This window comes from Platalea leucorodia (assembly GCF_965183815.1).
Source record: "Platalea leucorodia genome assembly, chromosome: 2".
NCBI lineage: Eukaryota > Metazoa > Chordata > Aves > Pelecaniformes > Threskiornithidae > Platalea > Platalea leucorodia.
Genome location: NC_138824.1, coordinates 87,657,773 through 87,677,070, shown reverse-complemented (window position 1 = coordinate 87,677,070; position 19,298 = coordinate 87,657,773). Strand labels below are relative to the sequence as shown.

General features: G+C 37.5%; 1 protein-coding gene across 1 annotated transcript in view; it reads right to left on the bottom strand.

The window, feature by feature from the left end:
• The window catches only part of POLA1 (DNA polymerase alpha 1, catalytic subunit), a 207,578-nt gene that overhangs the window by 44,904 nt on the left and 143,376 nt on the right, over window positions 1-19,298 (bottom strand). The window contains exon 36 of the mRNA XM_082335968.1: window positions 610-706. Within this exon, the coding sequence (XP_082192094.1) occupies window positions 610-706 (97 nt within the window). The remainder of the gene's footprint in view (window positions 1-609; window positions 707-19,298) is intronic.

Here is a 19,298-nt window from a genome sequence, read left to right as displayed (position 1 = left end):
CCTTTAAAAATATTCTTCTGCCAGCTTGAAGATCACTTAGCTGCACAAAACACGTGGATCCATTACAGCTTAGAAATGTTTTACTTCAGAAATGTTATGGTAATTGGAAGAAGAGAAGAAAAAAAATCTTCCTAATATTAGCTTAATCTGTATATTTAAGAGAGCTTTGTAGACAATTAGCATTACTGCTTTTCTTGTGCCATCATCTCCTCCCTGATAAAAAAGTGTCTCTTCAATATTAATAGTGGAACATAATTTTTAATTGGCTTTTTAGATATTGTATACATATGTTTTAATTAATCTACCTACTGAACTGATGTGTCCTTCAAACTTCACGCAAAGAAATTTCTCTAATGGTGTAACATGCAAGAAAAGTACTTTTTCCAAAGTGCAGTCACTTCAAAATAAGAAAGGAGACATATATTATTAAAGTGGTTAACTCCAACACAACACATTGCTCTTACAGGGGATTCCTAAATCCATACTTTCTTCTATTTTCTGTTTCAGATTACAGCCTTGTAGTTCAGATTTGAAGAGTACAAATGTACTAGTTTCTAGCACGTAAGTTGCTATTAAACTATAGTTAATGAATTAAAAATTTAAACTTACCTTTATCATCTTCAGGAATCACTTTATCCATTGCATACTCCACATCAAAAATGTATCGGTAAAAGCAGAGCTGAGTGTACAGGGCCTTATCAGAATACTGTAATATAAGATGACAGTAATTAAAAACCCAACTCAAAAGTGTATCTTTTGCACCCATTTCTAAGTCCACTATCAAAAGGTGATTCTTTCGGGTTTTTTCTAACGGTTTATATGTTCCATTCACGTCAGATTTTGGAACTATTATTATTATTATTAGGCTGCAAAATCTCTTTACTACATCTCTACACTTTTTCTCACAATTTACACCAAGCATTTATATAAATAATACTAAATTTATCCATTCTTACAGAAACATAAGTCGCATTTATCCATTCTTACAGATAAGTATATCACGACAATGCTTTAGCAACAAAATGAAAGTCATAAGAATGATGGGACAAAGCAATAACTGTTGTGCTTTAGTATGTTGTACAATGCAATGATCTCAAAAAAGAATTAAGGTATATTTTTGATGAATACAGGTGTTTGGCTGTATTCCCTCGCTTCCCCCACATACACATGCACAGCTGTGGTTACATAAATTGTGAACATGCCATTCAAATAAGAACAGGTGCATATATACCTTTACAGCTATGTCGTCACCTTGCTCTACACATCTGTGAAGGCTACTGCATATTAGTAATCACACATTTGGTTAAAAAAATCTGCAGGTGTGTACACGTGGAATATGATATACAATTAAACACTCTGAATGTCAGTTTTGTCAAGCCTCTGTGCTATTCCTCTACTTCAGAAGTACATGACTATATGTATCACTGTCGCCACTCTGTGCACTAGAAGACTGCTCAAATAGACATGAGATCCATCTTGCCCACGCTATAACTAAACTGTTTCAAGTTAATCTTCTTGAACTCTTGTTCAACAAAAACCATATTCCGGTCCCTGCTGTTTAACATATTGGAGTTCAAATATTGGCCAACAACGGCCTGAAGAGTTGTGCATTACAAAAATCCCAATTAAGAGTGAGATAACCGTAACAGCATCAAACGTGGAAGCAGTGTCCATTTTAATGCATTTAGTACACATGCAGATATGTACGAACTCTTCAAGATTTTCTTGATGAGCTGGAACACCAACGAAGAATGTGGTTAGACCAACGAAAAACTGCAACTCAATATATACCACAAGGAATGATCTTGAAAATGCAGTGGAAGAGCAACGGGGAAATTATTTCTGCTTATTGGAATTCTGCTTTAACTTAGCTTTTCACTCTTCTACCCAATCAAGCCAAGTTTTGTTTACTAAATTCAGCTAATTTTACACTTCCACTGACGTGTTATAAAGTATCTATAACTATTAAGCAACTCATGTTGAGACATTTGACAACTATTACTATTGCTTAGTTATTTTTTATATGTTTTAACAGTATACTTTTTTCCACTTCATGTGAACCTATTTTAAAAAAAGGCACACAGAAGCTTATTTTATTCCTTATTAGCTATTCTACGATATGCATCATCATTATACTATTATACACCAGTTATTTTTAGTAAATCCTGATTACTGCTTCCTGAAGAAGAAAAAAGGAGGACGACAGCGATTAAGTTATTTGTTTAGTTTTTTAGATTCAGCTATAATTGCTGGTACACATCTCCCTGACTGCACACATGAAGCAGGTTGAATAGAACACTGAAATTACCTCCTTCATAATAGTTTGTTTTGATAATGTATTGTGTGTCGAGATGATGAGAAACAGTTGCTGTCAATTTGATTAGCCATTATATTTTTATGTTAATTGCCATTATTGGGTCCATTCTGTTTAGTGTCACCATAGAAGCCATACAATGTTAGCATAAATAACAAATTGGAGTAAATTAGGAAGATATATTTTTGCCAATTCATTTTAATTGCCCCTCAGTCCTTCCGTCGGTTAACGCAGCTGTTGACCCATAATAAGCGCTAGGTCAATATAGCTGCTTGTCAATTCAGAAATGCAAAGTGCTGTGTTGCTGGTAATGGATATACAACAACCTTTGCCAGCCAACTGAAGCAAACGAATGACAACCCACATGAAAGAATAAAGCATCAGCTATGGAGTTTAGTGACCTGATATTAGTAGGCAGGCTAATTGAAAGTCACTGCTTAAATGGATAAAGAAAATACAAAAATCAGTATGTAAAAATGTATACATGCACACATAGACAGATACATATATATATATATACAAAAATTTTTTTTTTTTTTACTGATAATGTGCTAGTATCTCCTTCCCTTTAGCTCCCTGCCATATCTTACAATCAGTAATTGGTGGAAAACAAAAGGGTTTGAAGACTTTCATGCAATTAAGTACGAATATTATTGTGTACTTATGAATCCAAGGAAGAGGCACCTTAAATTTAAAAGGACTTTAGGAATTACTTGTATCATCACTTCTTATATTTCCTTAATTTCTGATAACCTGTAGGTTTAAAAAAAGGGAAAAAAAGACCAATCCCTAAAACTTCAAACCCAAGTAATATTTTACTTTTAATGGTGAATTTTTTGTGTAAAGAAAACCTGACACCCTTAACATTAAGTAAAAACTTGGGCTAAATTTGTATCATCATTTACGCATTCTTTCTTCCCATGAAAGACTGGTGAATACATGAAAATAAACCCCTATTTTGAAGTTCTTATTTGTTCCATGATGCTTGATTTCTTGATTTCACTAAGAACTGACTTCAGCAGGTAAGTCTGCTTCCTTGACAGCTTCCATTCATGGAAAGAACACTTTGCTCTTTCCATGCAACCAAACTTTTTTTTTTTTTTTTAAATTGCATTTAAAACAGCAATAAACAGATGAAGGAATCAAAGGTATGTAGTTCGCATTCAGCACAGTTATTCACTCCTTTGACAGAAAAACTAAGCTTCTAATATAAAAGTAGCAGATGTAATAAAAAAAATTCATTGTGCTTGGCCAACAAAATATTAATTTAAAGAAATCTAGGTTTAATACGGGTGCAGAACTGTTTCTGGTAGCATCAGGAGGCCAACTGCAAATCTCCAACCTGCCTTCCCAGGAAGAATTTAAGATTACACAGATTATGTAATACTGAAGGTGTCTTCTTGACAGAACTGGTGAATTACGAACACTAGAAAAGCAAATTTGCCCATGACTAAGCACAAAACCAGGGAACAAAATGCTCAGTCATGAAAAGAAAATAATCTCACTCAGCTACCACACATGCCAGGGAATGCTCACTAGGGCATACATTAGGAAAGTAGACTTCACAGATGCAACATATTTGTATTTCTGGAGTTCCTGAAGGTCAGCTATGCCTCCACACGCGCCCAAGTCCACCCTGCTTGACTGCAATGACTAGCTTAGTACTTGTCTTGTCTCTGCAGCTGCTGATGTTTGAACAAGACACTGGACTGAAGCGTAGCACCATCTCTTCTTCTGTCTCACAAATGCCTAAAAAGTGAGCTCTGGAGCAAGGCCCCCTTGTGCGCTCACTCCACGTCTCTCTGGCTCAGCAAACTGTGATGCATTTTTTCCACATCAAAGCAAAATTTCAAGAGGAGAATGGTCCCAGCTCCCTCACTCCGTAACAGTGTAGCCAGTGAGTAGGGGATTTTTCCAGAAGCAGACACAGGTTTGCAACCCTTCTGGCAAGAACACAGAACTGAACTTGGTTTTCTTAATCTTGCACAGAGAGGGTGGAAAAATTGCCAGTGTCCACCCTTCCTCCTCTTATTCAGAAATGCCAAAGCTCAACTCTGAAAGTAAGGGGACCTGGAAAGATTTAACCATTGGTGAGCATCTTCCTACCCTAAACACAGTGCCTGAGGAGAGCTTAAGGTGCACTGCCTCTCACCAGCCTTTCTGTTATGGAAGAAAGGTTGGTGGCAGCTGCATTTAGGTGTTGAAATTAGAAGGCCCCTCCCTCAGTGCTGGCTGTTTTGGATTATATCCCAAGGAACTTCAGTTGAGATGCCTCATCCTCCTCCCTCCTGTTAACAGGGTGCCTGAGTGGCTAACACACCAACCTTTAAAATCCATTCAGTAGCTAAGGGCAGCATGGTGACCTAGAGAATCCAGGTAAGAAAGGTCTGAGGAAAGGAAAAAGGGAAAAATAAACAGAAGGAGAAGTTGATGGAAATTCACAACAGCAAGGTAGCAGAAGAGAGAACTAATGATTCTAGTTCTGATGTTTTACTTGCCTAGATACAGTGCTATTCTACTAAACACCTTTAAGCAGCATGTAAAACCTCCATGTCTTGAAAGCGTACGTTTGAACAGGCCAGGAAACTAAATGCCCCTACTTAGATTTATTTTCTTTGAACCACTGCGAATTCCTGTATTAACCGAAGTAAGATGTGATGGTCAATGCTTTTTATATTACTCATATTCCTCTACAGTAGGTTGAAGTCTTATTTACTCTTTGGCATCTCCCAAATTCCTCTACTTCTCTACAGTCCCACCACACTCATGACCCTTTAAACCTTTTCTGCATTCTCATTTTTTTCCTGCCCTTTTGCTTTCTTCTGCACCTGACTCTCTCCTATTTCTTCAAACCCTCTCTGTGGTTATTTTGTATTCTTTGTCATTTACTGTTTTCCATTGTGTCACCTATGGTTTTATGGATGATGAAAGCACCAAGAAATTAAAAAAAAAAAACACCACAAAAAACTCCCCCTTCTAGTTTGCTAACTCTATTAGGCTGCTTTGCAAAGGAGATAATTTCCACAGGCTACAGAATTTATTTGTATTACTTCAATTAATTATAATACAAAACAGTGGCACCACTTCATTAATCAGCTGCTTGAGAGAGTTACTTTTGTGAAAAGCGTTTTTGGTAATTTGATTAGAAAGAACAGTGGCTCTTACTACTGCGATATGATTCAGTATGTCCATCAAACAAATCCTTTAGAACTCATAGTTAATACTTTAAAAACAGGAAAGAAAGAAAAGGAAATAGAAAAGAAGTCTCTTGGCAGAAAAATGTGTCTCAGAGACTCTCTCAAGGCTTAGATGTAATGGAGCAAAGCGTACAGGAAATACTTCAGTGCTTTGAGAGGCATTTCCTCCCCTCCCCCCCTTAGAAAGATGCAGTAATTAAAACCTAATTATTATCTTCATTTTAAACAAAACCTAAAGTGAATACCAATTAATAACAACATACTAATGAGCATCTGCTGTGATGAAATTGAATATGAATGTGCTGCAAATTTCGGGTAATTTATTTTTTCGGGGAAGTGCCACTGGTCTCAATCTACTGCTCGAAGATTGTATAGACTGTACACATTTTCCATCGTGTCTCTCATGTGCAGCAATTTCTATTTGCAAAAAGAGGGCATAGCTCAGCTTTGTGGATGTTTATATATCCAAATGCTATCCACGCTACAATGATTTCAAGGCAATAAACTGAAGCGTAAGACCGTGTTTTACACACCTCACATATTCTTTTGTAAAACCAGAGCAGTTGCATCGCACCAGGTTCACACAGCCCCTATTCACCATCAGATTCTGAAGGCAGACGCTCCCGCACGAAAAGAGCTCGTGAAGTGTGAATTAATGTTACACTAAATACTCATAATGTGCCTACCCCTCGCCTCATGCCAATGCTGGTGTACACTGAAGTCTGGTCTTGTGCATCACAAAACCTTGTTAAAACACAGTGCCGGTCTGTGTCGAATAGGCTGAAATAAACTGTGCACCTAAAATAACTACTTCACATAAAATAAAAAAGGTGAAATAAAAGTACATCTGAATTGCAGCCTTTATGCTTTAGCATACAAACAGGTTTTGAAAACTTACACCCAATTCCATTAAAAACATGAAATGGTTGGTCACCATCTTTCCTGAGAGCAGCATTGGTTATAAATTAAATGGGGAGGCGTGGGGGGGAGGTGTGTGTGGGGGGCAGTTTCTTTCTTAACCCTCCAAACTGTCCACCCCCCTCAATCAATACTGGGTTTTTTTAGTGATTATGACTCACAGAGTCCACTAAAGAAGTAAAAGGAAACTGAAACAGATGTGGCAGGATTTGGATATGATGAAATTTTCCCTAGTACTTATGTTAACATGCACTGTATGATGAAAGAAGAGGTTCTTCCATATACATGCAGGGGTCAATGGAAAAAAAAAAAAAAGCACAGCAGAAGACTGGATATTCTTGTGTATTATGAGAATTTTTTTTCCCATTAAATAGCTGAAATGAGAAGAACTTTTGCTGGTTTAAATCCTGCTTAGCAATTGGTGAGAACATTACAGAGGATCTAATTATAAAAAACAACTCTGGACTGCAACGCCAGCAAAAGAACAGAAAAGCGGGTGAGGAACTGGGTGAAGAACAGATGACGACACCTGCTGACAAGGGACACCGGACTGAATGAAGGGGTTAACAGAATACCTCCAGGGTGGATCCTGACAATTTCTAAACATTCTACTAAACGTTTTCATTAAGAAACCCTGGCAAAAAAGTTAGCTGGCTATTAACAAAATTTAGGAGTCATGAACATGGCAAAACAGAAAAGGAAGGGAATTTAATAAGCGAAGTATTTCTGGCCGTAACAAAGAAGCTGAATGAATCATCTAAAACCGGGGAGAGTCCCAAGCTGGAACTGTTCTGCTTTGAGGATTCCTAAGGTGATGCCTCAAGGCATATGGCACAGACACAAGATGAACAGCAAGTGCCAGCAGACCAGGCAGTACTTACCTATAGAGCTCTGGAGGAATGCAAGGATAAAGCTGTTGGACCACTACTGGTGGTGGATCACCGCTACGTAAAGCTGGCAGTGTAAGCAAAGACATGAAATAAACCCTGTTCCTCTTCCTTGGAGACATGTTGGTTTTTAAATAAAAAGACTGAGTGTCATCTGTGCTTAACAATTTCTCATTTTAATGATACGTATGCAACCCTCTCCCCTACTCCTGGTCTTGTGTGTGCTCTAGGGCTCATCTGAGCACATGGTAAACCAAATTCAACTCACTAATCCAGCAAAAATTACTCACGTCTTTTCTAATCTGGTAGAAAACTAACCCCCAAAATCTAACTGCCTCCCTGTGTGGTCAACAGCTGGCACAAGGTGAAACAGCAAACTGCATGGTAGCTGATGTGAATAAGCCAAACTAGCTACTGCTAGCAAGGGAAGACAGTGTGTTCCCCTGCTTTTAGTTTTTTAGTTTTGGGTTCAAGCTCTGCCTTGCACTCACGTACTCCAGCTCATCTGAGCAGCGCAATAAGACCTGGCAGTGAGAACACAAGTCTTAGCTAAGAATCACTCTTTTTTGGGGTGGGGGAATCACTTGCCTCACACACCCTCAGTACACACATGTCATTGAGAAGTGTTCTTTACTCTGAAATTTTCAGCATCAAGATGTTCATGACTAATTTTTCATATTACTAATATTTAATACAATTATACAAAAGGCAAGCACGTAAAACTTGTGACTGAGTCTTGAACAAGACCAGACACAATCTACTCTGAGGTATCTTTTTTCTAAGAACATTATAACAGCAATCAATGACTAACTGTACAGAAATTAGCTCTAAAGATGTTTTATGTGTGTGCACATGTGTATATGTATACATGTCTATGCACTGCACATATGTATGTCTGCACATATGTATGAACACAGACATTTTAAGAAAAATACAATAGCAAACAATAAACATAAAATAGAAATTTTAAAATAAAAACACTACTATTTTATATAAATATTATTATTTTATATAAATATTATTCCAGATTCTAAGAAAAGTCCAGAAACAGCCCTCAACATGAATAATGAAATGAATAAATAGCTGGTTTTCATACAGAAAGTTTATTAAGTTGATAACCACCTCATGTCATCCTGTTTAACTCCCATACTAGGAAATGTCATCAAGGTGGTCCCTTGGGTCAGTTCTTCCCTGCTAAACAAAACAGGCCTGACTAGTGAGCTCAAGCGCTGAACTGTTACTGTCCATATTACTAAATTTTTAACGCTTGCCGACTGAGTTTAGGGCCCTGACAATTGACTAAGACAGCGATGGAGCATGGCTCAGGAGATGATGTGCCTGGACCATTCGTACTGGCAATACGGATCTGATCGCACTTCAGCAGTCCCGAGCTCTGCCCCAACAGACTTTGAACTCACAAGCATCCCCACATAACGAGCACGCAACACACTATCAGCTTCAAGCTCATGTTGTTTTAAAGCCTCTGGATCTACGAAATGTACACAAGGGCCAATCACTGGCTTATGTATACAAACACCTGTAATCTTAGGTTTCTGGTCAGAGTATACTTGACACTGGTCCTGACAGTGCAATAGGAGAAAAAGGTACAAGACTTGGTTTTATCCAAATAATTCAAGACTTTGCATTCTAAATCAGATAAACAAAATATATTTTAAAAAATGAATTTCATCTGTAATCTGCCTTATGGATCTGGAGAGGCTCTGGAGTATTCATGCTCTCCCTCTGAAAGCCATATCATTGTATAACAGGAATTCGCAGGCCAACGAGTCTGGAGCCTGAAGATTCATCCTACACTGATGTACTTTAGGATGGGGATTGTACAAAAACTCTCAAAACTATCATCTACAGCAGAAAGGTTAAGATTTGAGGTTTTCCACATCAAACCAAACAAAGGAGCTTTACTGGACAGCTGGTGAAAGACAGACATCGCTCTGGAACCGGACTCACCCAGCAGCACATACAAGCAAAACTATTGTTTTGCAGATACAAAAACTGTTATCTGCCCAAATGCATTGAACATTACTCTGGAGAAGCACCAGCATGATCTCAAAATCAACTGTATTTTAAGAGCCTCTGATCATGAATATTTGCACACTCCAAATAAATTGCTGCTTGAAATAAGCAGCATATAGAAATGCTCCTAAAACATATCCTCTCCTTGGTGTACAAGACAAATCTAATAAAAAAAAATAAAAAAAATTCCATGTTTACATTTTTAAGAAAAAAACAAGCACTTTCAAAGTAAGCTGCTCATTCCTGGATTTCTGGAATTGCCTGACCCTTGACAATCTGGGCTAAGTAGTAGTTAACAGAAAAGTCTTGGTGAAACAACATTAAAATTGAAAAACACCTCTGTAAAGCAAAGCTGTCATTCTGTTCTGGAGATAAAGTACCATGGCCAAGTATTCCCCATCTATCTTAAGTCTTACAGAACAAGCTACTACAGCTCCAGAGCTCCGTCTCATTCCAGAGAACTGATGGATCTACTCAAGAAATGAAGAGCACTCCTACCAGTTAACCAGTTAATAGGTCATCTGCTTATTCAAAACAGAAAATATAAACACACACATATGCTCATCACTGAACAGAATTCTTTTACCTTCCAAGTAATTTCATATACTTCCATAAAAAAGTTCTAAAATCATGATGTTCTTTCTAACAAACAAGAACTGAATTGTAAATATCCCGGAAAATTCCCTTACAAAAAGATGTGTTAGTACAACTGAAAGAATCAAACTATTAGGACTCTGTACAGCTGAAATCTGCATACAAAACCTCTACCCCTACTCATGGAGAACCGCTCCTCATGGGGAATGCAAGTCAGACCCTATTTCTCAGGACCCACATTTCTCACAGCTGGAAACCAAATCAATCAAGTGGGGCCCAACCAAGATGACTATATGAAACCAACTTGCTAGGAGTAAATTCTGCCTGCAGGGAAAAAATCTGCATAAGGCAGCTCCCAGACCAGAACACAAATCAACCATCTATCAGCTGCAGTCCTATTTCATGGCAAAGACAGAAAGGCCATTCGTTCCTAGAGGCCTGAGGCTACCAGAGGTCTCCTAGAGGCCTGCAGACTAGGCATAAGGCTGCTTTTTTATCATTTCATGCAATCTGCTGACATGTTCAAGAATGGTCATGTATTGCCAAGGATGAGCAAAAGGTTATTCCTCATTATCTTATCTGAGGCACATTTTGAGTCTTCTGTCTGCTTCTGAAAACAGAGGATGCCACTTCTGATGTTCAGATGCAGGATGCCATGGATAACAATGGAAAAAGTTGATAGAACAAGTCCTGCTTTCACAATCTAGACTGAAGTAACAACAGTTACCTCTACTACCTTGGCAATGCTAGGTTAACAGTTGGACTTAATGATCTTAAAGGTCTTTTCCAACCTAAACAATTTATGACTCTATGAACAAGTTTCAATTTGGAAGTAAGATATTTCTGTTTACATAAATGATTTTAATTTAGTTCTGTATTTGCAACCTTGATTTTTATTTACTTTTTTAGAAATAAAATCTTTTCTCACTGATTGATTCAATTTACACAAACATTTGGCACTTGTCAGCTATCCAGAAGCATACACTGTAAAAGTGCAATCTGTGTAAGCAACTTGGCTTATACATATTTATTTAAATTACGATTTTGTTAAGAAATGGGTAACGTTGCATTTCTTTTCTACAAAATAATTTACTAATATTTGTGAAAGCCTTTTTTTAACTGAATCTTGATTATCATTCAACAAGCACAAGTACAGTATTTAAAAACTGGTTTATTAGTAAATAAACAACACTATAAATAGGCTAGATACACAAGCAAATAAGCTTATCTAAATATGTTTTAGATGTAAAAGCGTGCATGAGAAAACAAAAAAAGTATCATTTACAGAGAGGGAACTAAACCATACTCCTGTTTCTCAAGACTTCAGGACTCATTCCCTCAATTCTGGGTTTTAGCAAGAGAGTAAAAAGTTTGAAAAGCTAGATTTCTGCATTCAGCTCCTAGTTTCTCAATTTTTAATGAACTATTCTTTGAGCTCAAGTAGTTAAATAATCTGAAGCAAGGAATTAATCTGCTGCAGAGGACACTATTTTGCCTAAAGCAAATTTGGCATTTCAGTAAATTTGAAAGGACTTGGAGTCAATGTTCCTACTCATTGATCTTGATTTTTTTTTTTAGAAGTTAAGATAAGGCTCTAGGCTGAGATATGAAAATGCTTCAGCTACTCATCATACACCCTGAAACATTTTACTATTAGATGATCAGAATTGTTAGAGATCGACTGAAGTCCTCATCTCTATGGTCCCAACAATATAAACAAGCAACTCCTGAAACTTCTCAGACTATGCAAGATTACTGCTTCAGCTGGAAAGGCAAACAGACTTTCAATACAGTTTATTTAACTTGCTTAACTTACTCTGGAGCCAGGATGTACACAGGTGATTCCTCTGTTAAATAAGATCTTTCTTCCTCTGTTTTGGTTAGACAAACTGTCTCCAACAGGTTATAGTAGCACCTATCTGTCTGTAGCAGTGTATATGGTCAGCTTTATCAATGCAAGTCTTGAGCTCATGTCTCTGAAGCAGCTCTCTCAGACTTTAATACAATGGCTCTCTACTAAATGCTTAAGAAAAGTCACGTTATGCAGATGACAAAGCAAAGGAAAGCATCTTTTCTGTGGGTGGCACCAAAATGTTGCGATCAGTTGTATACAAAGGCAGATCTCAATGACTTATAAGGCAACTTTATCTACTATCCTAGGGTTGAAATCAATGGCAGCACTTTAGGTACCAGACACAACTCCAATAGCTTATTATGCTGCCATCTGCTCCTTCCACAAATAGTCAATGTTATGCAGGATTTACCTCCATATGCTTTCCTTTCTGGGCAAAATATAGGTTATTTTCAATATCCTTTCCCGTAATTCAAAATGGTTTCTTCAGCACCGAAAGTGGCATTGGCATCAGTGTGTACACTAATTTTGATTGCATTTTATTTTTTAATGCCATCTTCTCTACATACATCTCTGGCATTGTCTACCAGTCTAACAGTGTTCTGGGTGACACAGGTTTCACCAGATGATGCATGTTTAAAACTGATTGTTATTGATGTCAATTTTGTAGACTGCTTTGGAAAAAACAGAGATTCTGTCCTGCATCCATCAATTGGCAGGTCCAAACAGGAAGAGAGAAAGTCACCAACCCTGAGATTATCCACAAAGAAAAGGAATTCGTCCACCTAAGAACAGGCAAAGATTAAAAACTTTAGGTTTTGATTTTGTCAGCTGCTCTGATGAGTGAGGTCAACAGTGTGTGCGTATGTTCCAGGAGAAAAAGTGTAGGTCAAGCACTACCCCCTCATCCCCAAGTGAATTTTCATTCAACAGGTGCTGAGCAAAGTTCAGAAAAAAGTATACAACAGTCTGGAGGGTTATTCAGAAGATTCTCAAAAGCTTCAAAAATGTATTTGATGAGTTATGTCTGAATTACCGAAGCAACTTAGCAACACGTGAAAAAGTAAACACACTTACCAATTAAAAAATGATCCTCTAATAACACGATGTGAATGATCTAAATTACCTATTCATTTAATGGGACACCCCAAAACATGCAACTAAACTGTAATGAATTTAATAGTTGTGACAGAGGCAGCTCTGTAGCTCACTAATAACTGTAATCTACATAGTCCTTTTATTGTCATTGTTTATTGTTTCTAGTATGGATAGGAGGGACTATGTGTTATCTTCCACAGGTGCTTCCTATGTAACACAGTTTAAAAAAAAAAAAAAAGACAACCAGAAATGCCCATCACCATGATGTACTGTAACTAGACCCTCATAATATGAGCAGTAGAACTTTTTATATGTAGTTCATTAATGTTAATGATTCTGTGTGTAATAATCACAGCTCTGGAAACGATCAACTGACAACTTGACATGGGGTGGGGATGGAGCACAAGATTGAAGCTGCCATTTTTCCAGTTTCCTTGCTTATTATTTGAATGGTGTCTCCTTGCTTCTCACAAGTGCAAGGAGTCCAAGCTGATTATTACTAACTGAGTTATTGTCACACAAATGAAACTATCAGGTTACTATTAAAATTCTTCCTTCCACTGTCAGTTACCTTAACCACAGATATTTAGACGAAGACCCAAGAAATAAATTTTAAACAAAACATATGAAGAATAGATACTTCCAAGCAAGGGATCTCCACTAAATGAAAACTGTTTGTCTGCAAACTGTTAAAAAAAAAAAAAAAGTATTTTTAAGAATACAGGTTGCCATAAACAATCATCTTCAATGGATTAAATCTTAATGATTCCACACTGAAAAGAGATTGGTGACAAATAATAACTGATTCCTCTAATGGGAAACCCTCTCAAAGTGATTATTTTTACATATAGCTGAAGGAAATATTGGTTTAAATAAAAATAATAGGTTTCTTGCTGCTGGAGAAAAGCAAAAGGTGTTGAACCATGGTAGCAGCCTATGAAGTAATTAGCTGTGATTGAAAGAGCTCCAATTACAAAGTAAGCAAAATGGTGACTGGAGTATTTTTCATCATGGAGAGTATACTCTGGCAAGTTATGGCTCTGACAGAGATGAGAGAAACCTTGGACACCAAGAACTCTGCTGAACCCAGGTAAAAATGTGAAACGCTACACATTCACAAAAGTGACAAAAAGTGATCTTTCCACAGTTCCATTCTCTAACAGGAAAGGAACTGCTGGTATTTAAATGTTAGACAAGGACAAAGGAGACCTGTTTTCCACCTCAGTTTCTGCAAAGAGCTGCATACCACTAGGTGAATCTCTAGGCCTTCTGGTAATTTCAGCTCCCCTTCTGTAAAGTTAGGGCATCTGCAAACAGTGTTGGGTGTTAATAAAAATTACTAAAACAGTGAGGCACTAGATACTCTAGCATCATCTATTAAAAAAACAAAAACAAAAACAAAACCAAAAAACCAACACTGTTCTAGAGATTAGCCCTTCCTTCAGGGGCTAGTATGAAGTTTGCTTTTTTTTGCCTTGGACATACGCATCTATCCAGGCAGAACTATCTGGTTGTATTAGGAGTTTTGAGTGTTCACATTCAACAAGTGAAGAAATTGTAAATTTAACCTTTCAAACTTTACAACAAACTCTTAAAAATAATACAGACAGACAAACTGCATGCTGCTACTTTGCCCTGGCACCAAAACACTAAAGCAGGTCAGGTATTTCTTTAAAAATTAAATGTTATTTTACCAAATACAAATTATATTATTTTACCAAATACAACGGAAAAGACAAAAAGTAATTTGTGAGGTTCCAAACTGGCAAAGTGAGAGATCTTGTGATAACAGGTCTTCCAGACAAAAGTCTGTAGGAAGCTCAGAAGCAGTGTCTAAGTGTCAGCAAGCCTCACAGGAAAACCATGCATCTACTTTGCCACATTTCTGAGTAAATTCTGGAGGGTAAGCTAGAAGAGGAATGTGGTGTAGTTATTAATAGCATGTGTACCTCCAAGCGCAAGGGATGTTTTGTCTCTAGGACAAAAGAAAAGCAGCTGGTTGTGACAGGAAGACATGGAACACTCCTGTGAAAACCTTCCTTAACAGTGATCTGCTGGTCAGAGTGACATTTTGTTCATTTAATGGTTTTAATAAACTCCTTTTTTTAAAGAATTTTCTCACTTTTGTCTCAGAGTAGTAATCTAATTATTTATAACTAGTAGCTTTTCATTAAGAAGATACTTAACTTCTCTGACGATCGTGTCAAAAATTTTCCTGAGATGTTCAGCATATCCAATACGAAATTAGATCAGATGCTTCCAATAAATACCGGACTTGGTGTCCCCCAAGGGAAGTTAAAATGTGTAATCAATGAATATAACATTTACTGTTCTGAACTTAAGATGCCTTAATGAGAAGTACAATGATACAAGACAAACCTTCTTCCCATAAACAAGTAATCCTAAGAGTTAAGAAGCCTTACCAGAAACATCTCCCTCCTTTCTAGTGATCAGGCAGAACATATGGGTACTGCAGTACACAAACCTTCAAGCTATGCACTCATGTGTACGTTTCAAAGGTGGGAATCCACTTAGCAGATAAATTGAGAATGAAAAGAATATGTCCTCCAAGTGTACAAAAGCAAGGAGCTTTCTCACAAGACTTCCTCCCCTCTTCCACCCACCAGTGACTGCAGCTACAGCACTGCCATAAAAAGACAACCCATAACATCAGGAAAGAGGGGAACAGAGAATTTCTGTAACGGGACAGACATTTCAGAAACTTTTCAGCTAGAACTAGTGACATCTGAACTTGAATTTCAGTCAGATGGTTCCTGATCATGGTGCAATGCTTGTAAAAACATTTGATCAAACTGGACAGGTCAGATAAAACTGTGGTATTACTCTCAGAAATACTAGTTTCCATTCAAAGAGGTGAACTTCACCAGTTATAACACTCCTAGTAGAAGGATCTGATGTCTACTAACATTCTAGTCAGAAGGAAAAACTGTAGACTTTGTCATATATTGCCAACACTGGCATTAGAATAAATAACACCACCATCTACCTACACACCCATAAAAATTAGCCCAATCACAACAGAATGCATGGTAATTTTTCTAGTAACTTAAAAAAATTAATTGCAAAGACTCACTTCTCCTCCTCCTCTAAATAACTTATCTGTAATCACAACCTCTGCTAACTGAATTTCATCCTCTTCCTGAGGAACCACATTATGTTCTCTGCATCAAGCCTCTTCTTGAATACACAATTTTAGTTGCTAGCCAAGTCTACCTCATGAAGGAATGAAAGTAGAGAAAGAAGCTAGGTTTCAGTAACCAAAAAAAGCAGCTAAGCAGACTGCTTGTGGTGATACGTAGTTTAGAGAAATTCAGAACCGATCCAACAAAATAAAACTATTAGTAGGCACAATGCTGGCTCTCCATGGAGCTCCTCCTTCCCAGCGCTTCTTAGTGGGTTCATGCTGTGGCAAGGACCCACTAGTGAACTTGCGTTACTCCAGTAGAAAGCAAGCCCTTTGAACAACAGTGGATTAAGAGATACTGGTAATCAGATTTCTCAAAATCTAACAAAATATAAGCAGTTTTGGCCATTCCACCCTCAAATGCATCTCCAACCCTTCCTCCATTTAAAAAACAAAACAAAACAAAAAAACAAAAAAACCCAAACCAAACACAAAAAACCAACAACCCAAAACAAACCAAAAAACAACAAAAACAATAAAACCCCTGAAATTTAGGACCAGGGAAAGTACTCATACATACATACAATAAAAATGTCAATCATGTAGTCTTAAATAAGACTGGAAAAACAAAAATGACCTTATCCTTTACAATATCATGCAGCACCTCCGTGCCCAAATTACAGGGAATAAAAAGATGAACAAGGAAGAGGACATTCCATCTGACTGCCCACAGCAGCTGCTCTCAGAGGATTTAGTAACAATATTTAGAAAAAGTAAAAGGAAAAATGTAGCTCTCAAAAGTTTCTGGCCCAGGAAAAGTTGGATTGGCTAATTAGCTGCTTTTATAAGCTAGACAGGATGACAAGAGCACCTAATGAAATGTACTTACTGCAAAATACAATGTCAATAATCATCGTTATTGTTTTATACTCTTGTAGCTTTTTCCTTAAAAAATTATGATTTTAACATTGTTATTCTTAAATCTTATACAATTTAAAAGCTCATTCCAAATCTGCACAGCAAGGCAGCTGATTTCCACAGGTATGGCAACGCTGACACACAAACACAAGGCTGCTCATGTAGAGGCCAGGTCCACAACACTCATCAAGGCAGCCAAGAGTGCGCCTGATTCAAAGGCTACCAAGGGAATTCTTCAGAAATACTACCGTTCGCCTTCTGCTCTCCACAAGGAAACTCTTTAGGATTTTTCATCTTCCTGATAAATCCAAGACTCTTGCTAGTAAGGGTGCACACATGTCACGTTCAATACAGCCAAATATAGCCAGCTGGGAAAGCTTAGTATTTCCCTCATTCTTACAGCTTTTACAAAAGACAGTTTTCTTCATTGTTTTTTCATTACAACCTTTCATCTTTTATTCACCAAATTTATATATCCCACTCAATTTTACCTTCACTACACTGTGTAAGTCTGCAATGGAAATTGTCTGTTGAAAGGATGTAATCTTTAATACATTATTTCTTCACAAGGCTTCGAGATTATACTATCTACATTAGGTCATCCGTAACTTTTTGTGAGGTGATGCACTGGATGTATTCAGTCAAGAACTGTCAATTCTCTTGTTAAGGTTTACACAACTACAAGGGAACACTACAAGCTCAAAATTATTTTTTTTTGCAAAAAGTTGGGGGAGGTGTGGATTTTAGAAGAATATTTGTATAGCCAACAATGAATAACTTCGTACATACAGCAGAGCTAACCAGAGGAGCTGTCGCAACCAGAAAATTCATTTTCACCATAGCTAGCTCATTGTTTGGAGCTTCTATATATTTCTGCAGTTGGGATGAGGAATGAGGCTGAAAGAGGAATGAGGCTGAATGCTGACTGGAAGACATAAATTAGGTTAGATAACAACAACCTTGTGTGGCAGCAGGAAAGCAGCCAAACCTCATACTATTTATTATCCATGCCAATAGACTGTTTTGTTAGGTGAGGATTTTTGAGTGGTTTTCAGCAAGGGGAAGAGCACGCTAGCCTTCCCATCCTTATCATGCAGTACTCCTCTATATTATGTGCTAGCTGGAAGCTCTGAGTTGTCTTAACAAGATCACCCGTGCAAAAATCTAGCCAGCAGGATTAGAGCACTGATGAACAATAAAATAAAAATCTGAGAAAATGGCAACATTTTCTTATCCATGTGGAAGTTCTGAAAAGTATTCTTTACCATTTCTGCTACCTGGGTATTCAGAAGCATGGCATTCAACAAATCAGCTAGATCATGAAAACAGAGTATCCAAATGCATATATGCCTCTTCAGGCAAGAAGTTTAACTACTTCTGTCAATCCATCCAGCTCACGAACAACAGACTTTCATGTTCTACATGAGATAACCTATGGAGCAGAAAAGCATTTTCCTTAAGTACCTCATCACAGGGTTATCAAAAAACTTAGAAGTACCTTTTGGAGGGTTGTGCAGTCTCAAAAGGAGTTTAAGGTTTATGAGACAGAACATGAATATTTCAGTTTTGTCCACCACCAGGTGATTAAACAAGATAACCCATTCTTCAGATCAAATTATGGTGAAGGTTTCACCATAACTGTCTTAGCATAGCCTGTTCAAAACTTTCCCACAAAGAAAAAGACTGAAAAAACCCTGTCTCATACATGATGGAATCTGTTATCATTACCATTTAGTTCCTAGAACATAGCTTTAACAAATGCTATCTGATAGCTTCTCCAACTTTCCCCACTTTCTTATGCTCTAGAAGGGAATGTCATTAACCATACCATCAAAATATCAAGAAATCCAAAATGGTGGTGAACTAATCCCTTCACACTTCACGAAACAAGTAACAACCAACTCCATGGGAACTATACTTATTAGAAGTTAATTCTTCTCTACTAGCCCTTCTCTCCTTGTTCTACCGTTGTCCAGTCCTATCTTGCAATTACAGTCAGTTTCTGCATGAGATCTACCAAAAGCACTAAGCGATTCTAGTGAGTCTTCCTCATGCTGGACCCGTCTCTAGAAGCAAATAAAGCGTTCTCTTTCAGATGCGATGAAGGTGATGCACAGCTGTTAAAGGTCCTGTGGCACCTTTTGTTAAGTTCTGGTGGTTTATCCTAAGCATCCTGGCCAAATTAACTCTACTAGACTACAATTTGCTCAAATGCCTCAAGCTCCCTTTGCAGCTTCATTTGACACAGTATTCTTCAGCTCTTGCTCTTAGCTGCCACACGATGTTTCTCTAGGTTGTTAAACAGCTGCTGTGCTCAATCCTTGAGGTAGCTGCACTTCAG